Source organism: Leptidea sinapis, chromosome 23 (genome assembly GCF_905404315.1).
Source record: "Leptidea sinapis chromosome 23, ilLepSina1.1, whole genome shotgun sequence".
Taxonomy (NCBI): domain Eukaryota; kingdom Metazoa; phylum Arthropoda; class Insecta; order Lepidoptera; family Pieridae; genus Leptidea; species Leptidea sinapis.
The window spans coordinates 7,515,401-7,534,733 of record NC_066287.1 but is presented as its reverse complement, the minus strand read 5'-3'; the positions used below and the strand labels follow the sequence as shown (position 1 = coordinate 7,534,733).

The window sequence follows — 19,333 nt, the reverse complement described above, 5'->3', positions numbered from 1 at the left end:
TAACTGTTGATGGTAGATGGGTGAAAATTTGAAGTTGTATGCATTTTTTAATGCTGACTCATAATAAAATAATTAAAAAAAAATAAAAAATAAATCGTGTGAACCACCCTTAACATTTAGGGGGATGAAAAATAGATGTTGTCCGATTCTCAGACTTACCCAATATGCTCTCAAAATTTCATGAGAATCGGTCAAGCCGTTTCGGAGGAGTTCAAAGTATAACACCATGACACGAGAATTTTGTATATTAGATATTAAATAGGCTGAGTTGTTACATGATTTAAAAGTTGGGCTGGGAGTTTCTTAGCAGTTCTTCTCCCCATGTCAAAGCCCCTTCAGGAACTGGTATAGCTTCATCACGTTTACCAAGTGTTGTTGCATTATGTTATATTATTGTCACTTCCTATGGTAAATAAATATGTTTCTATTTCACTATTTCTGTTATGATACTTCTTATTAGACTTTTTTCTATTCATAGATGATTAACCAATTTGGAGTGGAACTTTGAAGAAATGTCCAAAAAATATTTTCTTTCTAATGGTATTAATTAAGTTTTGTTGAACTCATTCTCTCAGAAACTAATTAAGGTTTTAGAAACTTATTAGAAGGATGAAAACTTTTTTAATTTAGTTCTCTTGGTCCCATTTATGCACACAGATTTAAGATAACTTTTAATTGAAGCCATACTAGAAAATACGTCTTATCGTCTATTTTTCAAATTTATATTTAATTTTATAAACGAGACTAATGTTACTAATTACCACATAACTGCTGACCCGGCTTGTACATAATGTTGTACGAGTAATTAAATATGTAAATATAACTTGTGTTTCAAAGGATTGAGGATTTAATATACAAAAGTCTTACGATTAAATTAATAATGAGGTTGTTCTCGTTGCATTAATTAGATCTACAGTCATTTTTACATTAGTTAGGTCGAGAAACGTTTCATAATAAGAACATGTTTCAATTAAGGCCATTTTATTTTAAACAAACTGTTAAAAATATCGAGATCTTATTATTCTCTATATTAACTCTGGATGTTTCTGGGAATGTAGAGCAAAGTATGAGATAAAACATGTATTTTTTGGTGGTATAAAAATTACTGTTCCTCATTTCACCCAAAAGATAACTACTACTGGACAAAGGCCTCCCCAAAAGATCTGTCCTATGCTGCTTTCATCCAACTTATTCCGGTGATCTTGACCAGATCGTCGGTCCATATTGTGGAACCAACACTATGTCTTCCGATACGTCGTCGCAATTCAAGGATTTTCCTGCCCCCTGGCCACCTGGTCCTTCGATCAATGGGACCTGCTCACTGCCACTTTAGTTTAGCAATCATCCGGGTTATGTGGATGTATCTGGTTCTTCTACGTATCTCCTCATTTCTGATTCGATCTCGCAGAGAAATCCGAGCATAGCCCTCTCCATTGCCTCTGAACGACAATCAGCTTTCTCATAAGGCCCATAGCTAGCGACTACGTCAGCGTTCCGAAAGTCATCACTGGCAACACACACTGGTTATAAGTTCAAATTAACTTAATGAGGGTAAAATGTAACAAGAGAGCTGTAACGTGAAGTATAAAAAAATACGCGTTTATGTATATTTTTTCATATGCTAAAGCCATGTAATTAATAATATTATATTATGTTTATTCTTTTATGTGTTTCCAACCGTAATGAGCATAAGATACATCATCGTCTGTTTGTTTGTAAGCAAGCAACTCATAAAACAATTTTATGATTGTGTGTTTACCTAAGTGGTGTGTTTTTATATTAATTATATTATTTGTACGTAATTCTTGTGATGCTAAAACGAAACAAGAGTTCTACTAGTCAACTTCCTGGTCAGTAGCTTCGTAAAAATATAAACTGGGTGTCATTCTTTTTGGATTCAGGTAGATTTTTGGGAAAAAAAAATATACTTACTCACAAAAATTGCAAAAGTTTTAAGAAATTTCCTGAAAAAGGGGAGTTTGGTTTTTTGCATATATCTCACATTGTGAGATATATCTTCTTAATGAATTGTTTCAAATCACTGCAATTATGGAAATATTTATCAAGTTTTGCCTGAGGGGTGAAAAGCGCAAGCTATGCCCAAATTGGATACTTTTAGAATAAAAGTTGTATACTAAATAAGGAAATAAAAAAAATTACATGTACTTACAATGTGAAACTCTTGTTCCAGTTAGGTTCTGGCGTGCCCCGTACCACGTGCGTTTTTACTCTGGAGTTATCAAGTTCCAGCATGCAATAAGCGCTCACATTTCCTCTCAAATTAAGCGCGCTTAACCCTTTAGCGCCGTGAACGGTGACGGACAGTTGACCAACCTCGTCCCAGCTATCCATTAAGTTGTACCATAACTAAAACACGCAATATAAATGGCACAATGAAAATTTATTATTTCGTTATGATTATTTATAAGGGTTTCTTTAAGGCAGCGGAAGACAAACGAGCGTACAGGTCACCTGATGTTATGTGATTACCGCCGCCCATATTTTCAACACCAGAGGAATCACAGAAGTGTTGCCTGCCTTTAAGGAAGGTGTACGCGCTTTTTTTAGGTACCCGTGTATTGTCCCGGAAACACCGCACAAGTAAGCTAATTAAGTAAGCCACAGCTTTGTAATACGTGGAATAAAGTTCCTTGAAAATAGCACTTCGGAGGACCGCCACACATCCAGATGGTATATCCTAATTTGTGACGTGTCGTGCGAAGATGGAATTCGGCGACAGGAATCAGCTCTTTGGAACACTCCCCGTGATAAATGCGGTAGAAGACACACAATAAAGCGACGTTTCTACGCAACGCCAAGTAAAAGAAAGAAATCTAGTGTTGCAACAAAATGGCCCATCTCTTGGCATTATCTGCCCAAAATAGAAAGAATATAGTAGAATGTAAACATGACATATTAGCTAATGATCAGATTGACTTAAACGAAACACACAGGCAGCAAGGCAGCAATGAGTCTGTAGACAAAATTAAAATTGTCTTAGTTTTAAAAATTTCAGCATGTTGCGATAGACGTATAAATAGCAACGATTCATCCCAAAAGAATGTTCAAAATACACGAACTGCTAAATTTAAAGGTGTAAATAAAAATGCCTTTTAAAGGCATAAATGACTTTATAAATGATAGCCACTTTAGGAATGATCCGACCGCAACTAGAATTTTTCATGAGACAAATTTAATTGTTCAGCAAATTAAAAATAAATAAATTGTAAGGCCTATTATTTCGGCCAATTATTCTTTGATCTGAGGCGTATTATCAAATTACTGTTACTTATCATTATCATTTGTTCTTTATTATTATATTACTTTTCGAATGTGTGGCACATTCTGATATTCAATAGTTGATTTAACTAAAATCCAACATTAAATAAAAACATTTGAATAAGTATTTGTATTAAGTATGCCATGGAAATAAATGATCTCATGCCTCATCATAATACATACACTCGAATCAATAGTAATACTATTGTTTATACTCGTTAAATAGAACAGCTAACCTATTCGTAAAAGGATATGCGCAATTTTATGAAAACAAAGGGAGACCTGGCTCTTACCGACCACAATATTTTTTTATAAGAGAGGGCAAACGTGTAAGAGACTCACGTGTTGAGAACTGGTAAGGTAACCGCCGAGGTAAGAAGAGAAAAACAAAGAGATGCTTGTGATGTAAGAATGTGGGAGTATGTTTGAAGGACCCTGAGTCATATCGGTTCCGAAAAACTGCAGACGATAATTGATTCCAATAAGTAGCTATGCCAGGCAAGAAGTTCCCCGAAAAACTCGTGGCTGTAGAAATGCCAGACGTCAAAATCTAAATCCGAAACGAGTAAGTTTGGTGTAAGTAAGTATACCATATGCGAAACTGAAGTGGCAGTGGGCAGGGCACATAGCTCGGCCTACAGTGGGCCTTTGGGGCAGTAAAGTCCTCGAATGGCGACCACGTACCGGAAGACGTAGTGTTGGTAGGCCCCCCACAAGATACACCGACGATCTGGTCAAGATCGCCGGAGTAGGTTGGATGAGGGCAGCGCAGGGCCGATCGTCATGGCGACATTTGGGGGTGGCCTTTGTCCAACAGTGGACGTCTTCCGGCTTAAATAATGATAATGATGAAGTATACCAAAGAATGCCAACCGTCAAAAGAGAATTTAAATTTTCATTTTTGTTTACCAATCTGAACAAAAGAAACATGTCACAATACAGTAGTGAAAACTAAATTGAAATCATTTTTATTTCGACATGAATTAAGACAAAATTTCCAAAAATATTATTTTTTTATAAAAGACTTAATGCAACGCACGTCTATAATTTTATTATAAATAAAGATTACACTCCGCATATTCGCCACATCATTCTAACTACTCACTACGTAAATATACAAAATACTCGACTAAAAGTCACCGCAAGAAATACATGAATATGCAAATAAGACTAGTATTTACTTCGACAATCTTCTGGAATATAATTTATAATATAAATATAATATGTTTTTTGTTTATGTAAACAATGAGCTGGATGTTTGAAGTGTATTAACCAAACACGACAATACGGCTAAAAATATCGCATAAGATTAAAATTAATATAAAAATGATGATGAATTTTACGTTCATTTGATAATATTAGAAATATTGACGCCACTCTGAAATTGAAATTATTTAATACGCTTCAAAATTTCATACTAACACTATATTTCTTTTAGTTTTACGGTATGTAAGTTATTTGCCTATGGACATTAAGACGACTTCTAAAATTATTTTGTCCCATTTGATGTCGAGACCCTTGGTCCGTAGGGTCCTAGCGCTATAAGGCTCTATAAGGAAATAGCAAAAAGGTTAGTTGACATCACAGGAAACCGAAGAGCTGGCAGCTACCACGGACAAAGAATTATTAGTCTAGCTATTCAAAGTGGGAACGCTGAAATCAAAAAATCTTGCCTAAAAGGACTGACTCCGTTTAATAATATATTTTAGTTTTTATATCATTCTAGCTGACCCGACATTTTGTCTGTACATAATTCTGTACATAATAAATAAAATACTGTTTTTTATGAATGTGTCAATAATATTTCATAACATCAAGAATTATTTCGTAAAATATGCTCTCCATTGAAATTGTTTAACAACAGAACTGTCAAACCGTGCGTCAATAAATTATCTCATAGAAAAAAATTACCATACAAAAGAAATATTGTAAATGAAAATAATTATTGGTCCCAAATCGAAATGAAAACTATCCTATCTCTCAAGATGGACTAAACTGCAATTCATGAAGTAATCCCCATTTAAATCCATCGCGGACAAAAAACGTGACACGAAATTTATATATATTAAGATTTTTTAAGGTTTTTAGTTTTAGGTTCATTGTTCTAGTAGATATTTTTTTATTTTTGTTTAAATTAATGTATCTTTTACTATAATTTAAACGATAATTTTTCTATAATGTTTCAATGTTCCAATATAAAGAGAACTCACATATTTCTCATCAGCTGTGGTGTCAGTGATAAAGCCATTGGTTGTGGGTATATTGTCAGTAGGCGGAGGTCTACCCGACCCGAGGATGGTGATGAGTAGATGAAGGGACCCATATCCGCACTCCAGCTCTTGCCACAGATCATGCGTTCTCTCCATCTCCAGGTGAGCGAGGTCGATGACACATCTATATTAAAATTAATTTCAATAATTACATAAACCTTACATCATTTATAATACTTGAGTTAGTGTAGTGCTAGTGAATTAGTGTAATACAATATAAAAGTAGTGATATTATAAAAGACACATGAACAAAGTGACTTCCCCTTAATAGAGACATAAATAAATGTGTTAATGGACACATTCTTAGTTTAATCTATGTAGCAGTTTAAGTTAAGGCTAGATTGAAATGCAAGTGGGTCAACATAATAATAACTATATTAATCCCTAATTGAACGAAAAATAAAATTGTAATACATATTGATAGATTGATAGACAGCAAAACGAAAAAAAATGTGGTTGACAGTTAACCTCTATTTTGAACAATGGTTTGCATTGTCAACACTAATACAAAGTGGCATTCAAATCGCGAGTGTAAGACGTAGCTTGTCACGAACACTAAAGTATTAAACCTGGCCTGTTTTCATCTGTTGTCTAGCAGCAAGAGGCTCTATGTAGACGTATAAATTATCTAAGACATAAACTAAGCAAATAAACTTACTAATAACCTCCTCCTTTTAATAATACTCGTAATGTACTGTACAAGGTGAGCAATATTATACATAGGTTAATGATAAAATATATACAAAAAGTTATCTAAATATGTAAACAAAAAATTTATGTTTCAATATATACTTTTTTTTTATTTATCATATTACATATACCGATATAAAACTAGGTCAACTTAGCATCTAAAAAAACCACAAAGGTTAACAACTAATGCTAATAACACTTAATAATACGTCACAACTCACAACTTATGCTATAAATTAAATGATCAACAGTGAAAATATTTTAAAAGACATAAAAACGAATAAAAAACGAATAAAAAAGACACAAAAACAAATAAATCCAACTTATAAATATGACTTAGCAGGTTCACATTCTCTTAGCTGCTATAATTTTTGTAATAGGTAATCTTTTAGTCTGTAATTAATGTTTTTAGTATTTAAATTTTGCCGCTCAATGAAGGGCTCAATTGAAAAAGTAACATACGAGAAATTACGCATCGAATAGTGATATTCATATCCTTATACGATCAGTAGCTTTTGTGTGATAGAGTCTCAAATATTGTGCCCACAAATTCAAAGAATCAATGAATCATAGATTTACAATTCCAAGAGCAAGGGAATCGTGGTTTACATAATTTGTTAAGGTAATATTGGTCTGTCATTGTTGACAGCTGAGTAAGCTGTTGTAGTTCCCCGCAATGTTCGCAGAACAGCCTTCATCGCTTCCACTTTCGATAACAAATTTATTCAGATAATAATCAACAGATTTTTTAAATCAACGTGTAATTTTTTTAATGAAGAAATTAGGAAATATCTGTATGTCTACTATTTGTTAATAAAATATCCTATACCGTCTGTTACATTACCAACATCCACCTCTGTCAAACTAATACAGGAAGAATAAACAGGGTGTCAATTTCATTACTACATGCTACATTCAATATAGAATTTTATTTAAACATGGCATAATAATAAACAAAACGATAAACTAAAGTAACGAAAGAAGGAAATGAGAAATCATTAAACAAGCCTTTTCAGTCATAATAATTTAAAGTTCTCAATGTAATGTTTAGTCTTACCACAACATTATTTAGGATGGCTGAGTTACTAATTAAGTAGTTTCAGTGAGTGTTGTTTTATTGTGTCAAAATAAAATTTACCTTCCCATAAAAACTTTTTGTTTGTTTTTGTGCAAAACTTTAACCTCTAATAAGTTATCTTCGTATAAATGAATGTTGAATCTCTCTCGCCACGTAGCTTTCGACTTGTGAACTTGTTTTGATTTGTGTGACTCGTTTCCTAACCTGAAACAAATAAACAGTTACCAAATATTGTAAGACAAAACTGTAGTTAATATCGGGGCCACGACCTTAACTCGCGGTCGTAACACTCTCAAATAAATGGCATTTAAGGCTACATGTCCGTTAGAGAAGTCTGAATCTGCAACTATTTGTTCGGCTGCTAATGACAGGAAAAATACTTCGAAATAGTCATTGTTCTTAACTCAGACCTTGAAATTAAATGTTTTTGGACCTTTATGCAGATTCAATTCAATTTTAACAAGTTTCTATACAATTCCGGCATGCGGATAAACCCGGGAATGACGGCAAGTATTAAAATACTTCTTTTTGTTAATCTTCAATGTATAATCTTTCTGAATTATTCTATAATTCTTTCTGCTATAATGACCGTTAGAAATTAGAGCCACATAACTGTTATTATCGTCTATTATTTGTACAATATATTATATTTACATATTGGTTTGTATGTCAAATAAAAAAAACAAAAATATTTTAGTGGCAGCATCTTTGTTCTTAATTTAATATCAAACAACATCTCATTTTATTATAAATACATCCATAATACCATTGAAATCGGTAGAGTATGTCTGTAATTTTATTACACGCTTTTTAATAGCTTCACCTGATGTACGTTTGTTTGTAACCGACTCATTTGTGTCCGATTGTGGCCCACTTTAAACAGACAGATTTCGTTCAAACTTTGTAGATTTATCAAGGACCGATGACAATACATTAATTTGATAGAATTATTCCATTTTTCAACTTGCAAAATAAGATTTTTCTTATAATATGCGTGTTTTTTAGTTTTTTTTTAACTACTATTTATTTTATTAAAAATATTTATGTCTGATTGGACATCTGTATGTATGTTGAGCTCACTCGATATCGTCGAATATTTCTAATAGAATTCAGCTTAGTAGTTAACTTAGTTGAATTCTAAATCGTGTCTAAAACAAGTTCTGCAAAATCGCTATATGTACCAATCAAATACGACAAAGTCAAAATCTACAATCACGGAAAACTTGCGCATTGTTGAAAAGAAGCAGCAAGAAACTATCAAATATTTACATTTTTTAAATATTTGCAAGGTGATGCAAAATCAACAATTAACATATTTTGACTATGACTGTTAGTAAAAAAATTTCAAGTGATTTACGGATATTGCAAGAGACTCAATAGTGAATGACGTCATTCGATTAGAGACATTTCTGAAGACACTACGTCAATTATAATAGTTCTGTTTGTTTTCATTTAGTTTGTTTAATATATTCTCACAGTTGACACGCAACTTAAAGCAATTACGTTCGCTAATTTGCTTATTTATTGTCAAAAACGAGACAACAAAAAACATTACCTTCACATAGAGTGAACTTAGTATTGTTTTTGTGGCATTGAAGAAGGTCATTGTAATCTTATAAATCACTAGTTTTCGTCTATGACTACGGCTGCGTTAAGCCCCAACACATCAATGATAATTGTAAATTCATTTTACAAGTATTAAAATTTTTTAACTAGTAATAATGCTTATCTTATCTGTATCTCTAGTTCTTTATAAATTCTCTATCGTTTGTAATTATGCCGATATCCACCCTGTCAAACTAATATAGAAATAATAAACCCTGAATATGGCAGTATAAGAGTCTTTCAAAGAGGATGTAAGTAGTAAGTAATAAGAGGCGGAACTGCCTTAGTAAAGATTGAAATTTAGTTTAGTATGAAACGTGTAGTGATTTGACAGTATTCATTACAAAATGGCGATTGGCGACGAAGTATAATCCGGCTAAGTTTGAAAGCGAACAGTTACTTATAACGTAGTGGATTTGGGCTATCTCCGTGTTTTTACAAGATTATCGCCGTCATCTGTCAATCTATCAATGACTGCACGTTTAATACCATCGAGTGAATCGCTTTTTTCTTAAATGTTTCGTTCGGCTGGAGTCTTTACTAATTCCTCATTCAGTACAAAGACAATGTAATGTAATGGTAATGTCTCATTTTCACCTTCAACGTTTAATTTAGGGTCTTTAAAGTATAGAGTTACAACTCAAACCGTATATATTAGTATATTATAGATACAAGTGCAGCAAGAACCTCACGAGTTTTTCCAACAAAGCATAAAATCCTCAACTCGGATCTTGAGTTTACGTAAAAGTCTAAAATAGGGTTTCACTGGCTGGAGGGTGACATGCTTCCTTGCATGTTTGGTGAGAAGTACAAAATCATGATTAATTTCGCATTAATTTAACTCACCGCTCAAGATCGGTGCTTACCTAGAATTTCATATCGATAGCTTAGTTCCAAAGTGTAATAAGTCAGATATTCAGTAAGTTTGAGATAAGTATGAGAAATTGTTCATTAAATGACAACCCACGATTACCTATGAGAAACAAGTCGATATGTGCATGCAGTTTAGTAGTTACTTTTAATATTTCTTCATAACTCTAAAATATTTACGTTTCAACAGTAACAACTCGAGTTGTTTTATTTTGGAACCCTTCTCAGAATTGTGACTCTTTGGTATTGAGGTATCTCTCATCACAGAGCCTACAGTTCGATCCTCTCCCGCCACATAAATATTTGTTTTCGGTTTTTGACATCTTATGTACGTTTAAAGCGTCTTGCTTTGTAAAGTCAGCAATGCTCTTGTGATTCCTACCCAGGGGCGTGCATATCATGTAGGCAATTAGCCTACCTCTTTATGTACCTAAATAAATAGCACTAATGTTAAAGTTAATTTACTACCTACAGTAGGCAGTCTTGAGATTGCACATACGAAGTAAGCAGCGTTTCATATAACTTATGGCGTATAACTTACCTAAATTTGCAGTATAGTCCGTTGGAGTTTGTGTTAGCACAATCAGGCAAGTCTTTCGCTTCCACTAATATAATATTAACTGTTGATTTCCACGACTTCTTAAGAACTTCAAACTTTCTATTTTTACGTAGATACTGAAACAAGAAATCAATATAGTTTTATGCCTAATCCATATCATTATCATCATCATCAGCCGGAAGACACAAAGAATGTTAACACGAGGAACAAACATAAACTTGTTATGCCTACTACTCGGTTGGGTCGAGTTAGTAAGTCTTTTGTTGGGCGATGATCACACTGACTACAATATGATCCCAGAAAATGTACAAAACAAATGTGTTACGAAATTTAAAAGAATTGTTAAAAAACGTTTGTGTGGGAAAGGTTATTATAGCATAAACGATTTTCTTAATGACACTACGGACTGGGAATAAACACCCTCAGGCTCTTTAATTATAAATGTTTATTGTACGATACTACATTGTAATCCATATTTTATATTAAAAAAAAGCCCGCTGAGTTTCTTGCGCCCATTCTTCTCAGGTCTGAGGCAGTCTCTTTTGAATGGGTGGTAGAGTTTGACGTTTAATGAGTGATTTTAAATCCTATTTTGAATAAAAATATTTGAATTTGAATTTGAATCTCCACGACAATCAGTCCTGCGTGCCTTCACCCAACGTATTTCGGCGATATTGACCAGATCGACGGTCCATCTTGTTGTTGGGGCCTACCAACACTACATCTTCGGGTCACAATTCGAGGACTTTTCTGCCCCACCGGCCATCTGTCCATCGAATTATGTGCCTAAATTTTTCTGCCCTAATTCTTATACTTATTGGAATTAATAAGATTGGATAATATTAGTGCCATGTACAATTATCAAAATCTAATTAACACTAGCATAGATTCTAGAAATTTTTATTATAATAGTATTATTTTTAAGTGATATACCCTACTTCCTACTTCCGAGATTAAATATACAAATTAAATATGTGTTAAAATTTATGCACGATGCGGGGATCGAACGATGGAGCTACAACTTGAGAGTTGAACAAAACATACTATCTGACTGTTTACGACTTCTCAAGCAAAATCGGTATAGTAACAATAGATTCGGTAACTTCAATCTTGTTGTCTATCCAATTAAATATGTTCTTCTCTCTTGCACGATTTGTTTGTCTATACGCTAGTATATTGTATTTCTATGATGGGCGCATTAGTGGCTCCCGGAATGACTATCTAAATTATCATCATTCCGGGAAAATATCTAAATGTTCGGACAGCCTGGGACTAGATTGTGATTATTGTATAGCGATAGAAATGACTGTACAATATTGTATATTGTTTATTGAAAAGAGCGCAAAAAAAGAATGCTGGGAGAGTTTCTTGCGCCGCTTCTTCTCTCTCAGAGCGCCATTTGTTTCCGAAGTGGTAGTAGTATCTAGTAGTTATTAGAAATGACATCAAAAAGAATTCTAAACGAATCAATTTTGAGAAAATAAATGCCTTTTATGCCTTTTATGCCTATACCAAGGACACTAACTAGATTGCATCTATATCAATAATTAAACCACCATCTCTGACCATTATTGGTGCTGCAAACTTTTTTTGAGTATTAAATCATTAGCCGATATAATAAAACCTTCCTTCACAATATGTAAAACAAGTATAACTTACTTTTTGAACTTTCTTTCCGTGATCTCTAAGCAGTGTTAGCCCATTGCCAATGCGACCCATAATTTGATTTGGGACTGCAAGCGCCGTGGGTGATAAGGGGTCCATAACCAGGCCGTCCGGAATTGGAATTGACCTAAACAAAAAAAATTATAGATTATATATTAAAGCCTCACGTAGACTACTATTTAGTAGCAAAATCCAACTGAGTCCAACCAAAGGAGGACAAACAAGCGTACGGGTCACCTGGTGTTAAGTGATAACCGCCGCCCACATTCTTTTGCAACACCAGAGGAATCACAGGACTGTTGCTGGCCTTTAAGGGGTGTATGGGCTTTTTTTGAAAGTACCCATGTCGTGCCCAAAGAAGCTCTACAGCCTCGTAGCCACACATCGACATAGTGGACTCTATTTGGGTACAGAATCAAGAAAAGGGATAAAAGTACCTTATAGATATATAGGTTATGTTCAAATAGTTATAAATTAATTTAAAAAAATATACATAAATTAATTTAAAAGAAATGCGTTCGTCTCGGGACGCACGACAGCTACACTAATCTAAGTTGAACTACATATATATATATTGAAATTGTTTAACTTGATAAACGCTTTGTTATTACTTAAATATATATACATTGAGTATATTAATATGATAATACAAGGTAAGGCTATTTATTAATAAAACGTTTTATTGGTTATAAAATATATTATGATATTATTTAAAATCCTTTTAAAGTAACAATTGGTTAGAATGAGAGAGGAAGAGCCAGCCTACCGCTGCCGTATGCATGAGAGAAAGGGAAGCCAGACAGACTGGCGCCGTAACGCGTTACGTTACAAAACGGTTTACCCTCCCATAAGAAGCTATCACTTCAATAAATTTTTAGAACTTATTTATTAAGAATAAATGAATAAAGTTTAGTTGAAAATTATTATGCGTAATTTACAATGACGTTTTATACATTAGAACGTCATTGATAATTTATTCAAAATACGACATACAGTTAAAGAGATTTCCACTTATGTATTGACTCATCACGATATCTCCGGAACCACAAGGCGTAGAGATTTGAAATTCTCGAAGATCAAGGCGAGGCAAAGAATACGAAATATTTTTTCTTTATAGTAAAAAAAGCACAATTAAATATATAATTATAATTGTGCAAACATAACTGTGGTTAGTTTTATTCTAATTACTTTATCGACTCGAGTCGAACTCACGCACATACTCGAGCGTGGAACCTCCGAGCCACGGACGAATAAAAAAATAAGGACTCCGTGTCACCTTAAATAACAGTAAGGCACCGAAACAAGCCGGTAAACGTGTAAATACATAGCCCCACGCATACACTTACACTAATACAAGCCGATCGGCCGCCATTATGAGATTTGCCATCGTCTGTGACAAATCAGTTTGCGTAGCAATAAAATATTTTTAAAATGCCATCGTGTGTTGTGAAAAAGTGTAAAAACAATAATTTAAAAGTAATAATAATTATTTAACGGAGAAAACATTTTGTAACTGGTATCCCCCGTAACCGCACACACACTAGCATAACGGTGCTTCACTTGCTAATATCACGGCGCGGAGTCCTTCTTTTTTACTAGTCCGTTATCCATTCAATTATACGCGTAAATATTATCAACACTAGTTACTGTCAAAATGGCTGCCAACAAGGCGAATCAAACGATGCGCGCGAAATATTTTAATTAATATCTGTTTTAATTCCATACGATGTGAGTCTATTAAATCTTAACATAAAAATCGTCAAATCACCATGACAACAACTAAAAACAACATAATCGACTAAATATGTTGTTGTCATGGCGACGTGATAGTTTTTTTTTACACAAAATAAGTAACATTCCATTATATGCCTTAAATCAATTTATACGACGAGATAGACTGTGGCAGCTGCGAATACGTCGAATGCACTCACACTAGTTAAATAAAAACACACAAAGTTAAATAGGAATCGCGAGTTTAAGGCGTAGCTTGTCACGCACACTATAGTAATAAACTTGACCTGTTTTCATCTGTTGTCTAGAGGCTCTATCTAAACGTATATATTATCTTAATTCTAAGTAATATACATTACATACCTTGATTTAATGCTTGAAAATGATCGATGAATCAATAGATTGGGTATCTTCGTGTAAGGCAAAGAACCGAAATCGTGGGGCCCAGAGGCGCGGAGAATTGGCGTTGCGTAGAGATGTCGCTTCATTGTGTGTCTTCTTCGGCATTTATCACGGGGAGTGTTCCGAAGAGCTGTTTAACCTGATTCCTGCCGCCGAATTCCACCTTCGCATGACACGCCACAAGTTAGGATATCATCCCCACCATCTGGATGTGTGGCGGTCTTCCACAGGGCGGTTTTCAAGGAGCTTTCTTCCACGTACTACAAAGCTGCGGAATGAACCTCCTTGTGCGGTGTTTCCGGGACGATACGACATGAAAACACCTTCAAAAAAAAAGCGAGTACACCTCCTTGAAGGCCGGCTCCTATGATACCTCTGGTGTTGCAAGAGATTGTGGGCGGCGGTGATCACTTAACAACAGGTGACCCGTACGCTCCTTTGTCCTCCTATTCCATAAAAAAAAAGAATGTACAAAGTACAATCTTCACGGTGTTCGCGCCTCAATAAGGCTACTGGAAACCCAAGCTCTGGCAACTATTTCGGTCAACGGATCAGCCTTGCTATCCAACTCGGAAATGCTGCCAGTATTCTTGGTACGCTTCCACGTAATGATAGTTTTAATTTTATGTAGACATAGTATTGTAAATATAGTCATAAGATTTGTTTTGTTTGATTAGATTTTATGATCAATGATATTATAGTATTACTAGCTGACCCAGCAAACGTTGTATTGCCGATATTAAAATCGCGATACAAAAGTAACTGTTGATCGTAGATGGGTGAAAATTTGATGTTGTATGTATTTTTTAATGCTGACTCATAATCAAACAAATTTAAAAAAAAAATTCAAAAAAATTAAAAAAAAATTTGGCGTGGACCACCCTTAACATATAGGGGGATGAAAAATAGATGTTGTCCGATTCTCAGACATACCCAATATGCACTCAAAATTTCATGAGAATCGGTCAAGCCGTTTCGAAGGAGTTTAACTACAAACACCGCGACATGAGAATTTTATGTATAAGATACTTTTAAATATCATTCATTGCTTATGATGAGCTCATAAATGCAATTTGTGTATTATTTTGAGCTTCTATAGCTCAAAGAGATGGCTTTTCTATGGTTTTCAGCTCTACGAGCTAAATGTCTGATAGAACTATCATAGAACCAAATAATATATAAAATAGTACAAGTAATGAATGATTGAAATCATTTTTTTAATTTTCAAACCGCAATAACATTTCAATGAATTAACCGATTTTCACGCGGTTGGCGGTATCCAACGCCATTTTAAACCTCATAAGGAATATGAACCTCTATGAGTTTGAATTGATCGAACTAAGAATTTCGGAGTAATTCCGAAAAAACACTTTTATCGGTTTCATTCATTCATGATATCTCTCGAACGAATAAACCGATTTTGACCGGGTTGGCAGCGTTTCTTTTTATGTTAAAAACTGATTAGTTTTAAGAACTTTTCAAATTCAAATATTTTTATTCAAAATAGTGACATCACTTATTGAAAGTCAAAAAAACTACCACCCATTCCAAAATGAATGCCTCAGACCTGAGAAGAATGGGCGCAACAAACTCAGTGCGCTTTTTTTGATCTGATCGATAAAGCCGTTAAAGATATTAAAAAAAAAACATATCTATTTGAAAAAAAAAATCGTTTTTTTAAGATTTCTCAAAATCTACCGGTCCGAATCGGTCCAAATCGTATACAATCTAAGTTTGACCAAGCCCTTTCAAATTGTGCCGACCGCGATGAAATCGGTTAAACCGTTCGAAAGTTATAGGAGGTTTACAAACAAACACACACACACATACAGACATAGTGACACCCTCGCGAGAGTAGTCAGGGAAGCTTCCTAGGAAGTCGAGATCTGATGAGAATTAGATTATCGCAAAACGGGGTAAAACCAATAACTTCCCGATTTTTGCAAATTTTCAAGTTTCTCAGCGAGTTAAAAAGTGTCAAAAGACTGCAATCGCAGTCATAGATTAAATAAAATTTTAAAATCATTATTTTATCAGTTAGTAATCGAAATGATGAAGGATAAATAATAATATATAATAATCCTAAAAAAGTTGTACACGTAATTCAGTTAAGTGGATATGTTAATAACTGGCAAGCATTTGCACGTTAACATCTAGAATATTCGATAGAAATCAACAAAAAATTCGATCATGTCTGACTTGTATTAATTACAACCTTAATAAGTCAATACTCTCAAATAAATAGTAGTTTTTATTTGTATGTATAATTACATAGATTATTTATACGTCTGGACAGAGCCTTTTGATCGTCTTACAATCGCGATACGTCAGTCACTTTATTTTAGTGGGTGTGTGTAGCTGAGAATAGAGGTTAACAGTTCGCCACTATTAATTTTTACGTGTTCACAGCCGTCACAGTCTTCCATAGGTAGAAAATAATTATCTAAGGTAGTCACTTTATTTTAGTGGGCGTGTGTTGCTGAGAATAGAGGTTAACAGTTCGCCACTATTCATTTTTACGTGTTCACAGCCGTCACAGTCTTCCATAGATAGAAAATAATTATCTAAGCATAATAATGACGGCAGAGATTTGACTATCCGGACCTAATTTAGACGGATTCGCGAGTATCCGGATTGTCAACAACAATCAAATAACTTGTTTGTTTAAGCCAACGTAAGAATGGTTTTCAGAAAATGTGTTTGCCGAAATTATTCCAAACAAAAGAGGATGCACTACAAGAATAAACAAAACTAGACAGCGCCATGCTATGCAGAAGAATGTCGGGCCCTGGAAATGCTTTCAAATGCTTCAAAAACATTGAGACTGATACCACACTGTTACTATGAGTTCGTCTATATTACAATATACATATATTTTTTTTTATGAAAATAAGGGACAAGACAAGCAAGACGTTCAGCTGATGGTAATTGATACGCCCTGCCCATTACAATGCAGTGCCGCTCAGGATTCTTGAAACCCCCAAAAATTCTGAGCGGCATTACAACTGCGCTCGTCACCTTGAGACAAGATGTTAAATCTCATTTGCCCAGTAATTTCACTAGCTACGGCGCCCTTCAGACCGAAACACAGTAATGCTTACACATTACTGCTTCACGGCAGAAATAGGCGCCGTTGTGGTACCCATAATCTAACCGGCATCCTGTGCAAAGGAGCCTCCCACTGGTACATATACAACATCATAGTTTCGGATAGAAAAAATTTAACAACAAACCAACCGACTTCAAAAAAACTAATCCAAAACAATAGATAATATAACATGCACTAAAACTAAATACCTAATTTCGTATCTTATACAATCTAATAATTCTAATATAGTTAAAATTTTTGTTATTTTTGGAGTCAGTGTCCTCCGGCCGCGGCCCTACTTCGCCTCTCGCCTTGTCACGTGCGACACAAGCACATCTCACCTGTAACTATGTATGTAGCTATAAACCTACCTTGGCTGAGACCGACTCCAAAAATAACAATAATCGTAATTAGAATTACTTAGTTAATTGTAGATTAATTAAAATACGCAATTATTTTTATGCTTTTTAGTGCACATTATATTTATTGTTTAGAAATTGTTTTTGTTAAATTTTTTTTGAGAATCATCAAAATTGGTTCATCCTGTCGAACGTTCTGATGTAACAAACATAAAATAATACAGCCGAAATGAGAACCTTCTCTTTTTCTGCAATTGGTTATAAATAGCTATTTATAAAATTTAATATGTGTTTTTTTTTCTGTTTTGTATTGACACTGATATGTTTATGTTCTAAACAAGTTACAAATTACATGTCTAAAGTCTTACATAATTTGTACGTCTAGATAGAGCCTCTCGCGGCTATGTAAGGGTCGTACGGATTAAGCCGATTAATCACCGGTTTTGTTTTAATAGTCGAATTTTGATATTAATACCATCATTGTGTTTCATAAAAATGCTATTCGCGCTTTGTACGCGGACGAAGTCGCGGATATCAGCTAGTTCATCATATATCAAATCAAATCAAATCAAAATCAGTTTATTCAAGTAGGTCACGGAAATGACAATGAAAAATCTTATTGAATCTACCGCTACTTCTAATCAGAAGAAGTAGCAAGAGACTCATTGCCACTCTTTTATATCAAGATTTACATTTAAGTACATCGATTTACATATCATTTCAAATTACAATATAATATGTAAAATGATGCAACAGACACACTCAAACGTCAAATAGTCAATGTCTTACACGAGTAGGTCAAAAAAGTGAATGTAAATTAATACAAAAGTTATTGAGTACTGTAGCTGCATCATCCACATACACCATAAATAAATAAATAAAGGTATTCTGTGAGCATTTTATAAGCGATTATAAATAAATAAATATGCATACATATATCCATACATATATATATAAATGCTTACACCTTGTAATTGACCAGAAGGCTGTGAGGTCATCAGTAAGTATAAGTTGGTAATAAACACATTATTATATGAAATTATATTTTAAGCTACTCAAAATGCACAAAAACTGATGTATAATTTAGTGTGATTCACATTAACGTTACTATAAACAAATAAACTCACAATCGCTTATTAAAAGGTCGTCAAAAATGTCCGAGTGACATTAACAGATATACAGATAACATTAAAATATTCATTCAAATTAACACCTTATTTCGTAGCAGTAATATTCAAAATGTATTGTATACGTTCTTAGGAAGCTCATTGATTGTGGTTCGAAATGTGCGAAAGAGACGTCCGTATTTTGTTTTATCAATTGAAATGTATTTGTCTAGCAAAATGATTTAAAACGTCAAGTTAGTTAATAGTTTTGTCCAAATTTTTGACGTTTTCTTTAATGTTAATTCCGCCAATATATGTCTTAAAACAATTCGACACGTATTTCGCCTCTACACGAGGCATTCTCAGGAGATGTTGACTCGGCAAACTCGCACGAGACTCGCAAGAGAACTTAAAACATTTGGATAATTATGGATTTCCGGCAAAGTAACGCCTACTTCAATAAATTTACATAGTTTTGGTTATTCGAATCGGCACTTACCTGAAATGCGACACTCCACACTTTTTAAGTTTGCATATGCTGTTATTTCGACAGTTATTCACCGAACACTTTGTCATTGCGTGGCGTTGTATTCAAAGCGCGGTCGAAACACAACGAATACGCGCAGGCAGA

The 19,333-nt window shown here is 34.1% G+C and overlaps 1 protein-coding gene across 4 annotated transcripts in view; it reads right to left on the bottom strand.

The window, feature by feature from the left end:
* Positions 1-19,333, bottom strand: part of LOC126971163 (multiple C2 and transmembrane domain-containing protein-like) — a 112,637-nt gene that overhangs the window by 14,754 nt on the left and 78,550 nt on the right. For 3 of the 4 annotated variants that reach the window (XM_050817327.1, XM_050817328.1, XM_050817325.1), the window contains exons 2-6: positions 12,011-12,143; positions 10,334-10,467; positions 7,378-7,521; positions 5,490-5,673; positions 2,171-2,367 (exon numbers count right to left, since the gene is read on the bottom strand). In XM_050817327.1, coding sequence (XP_050673284.1) covers positions 2,171-2,367; positions 5,490-5,673; positions 7,378-7,521; positions 10,334-10,467; positions 12,011-12,143 — 792 coding nt within the window. Of the gene's footprint in view, positions 1-2,170; positions 2,368-5,489; positions 5,674-7,377; positions 7,522-10,333; positions 10,468-12,010; positions 12,144-19,201; positions 19,302-19,333 lie in introns of those variants that run through there. The other variant, XM_050817326.1, reaches the window with a different exon arrangement.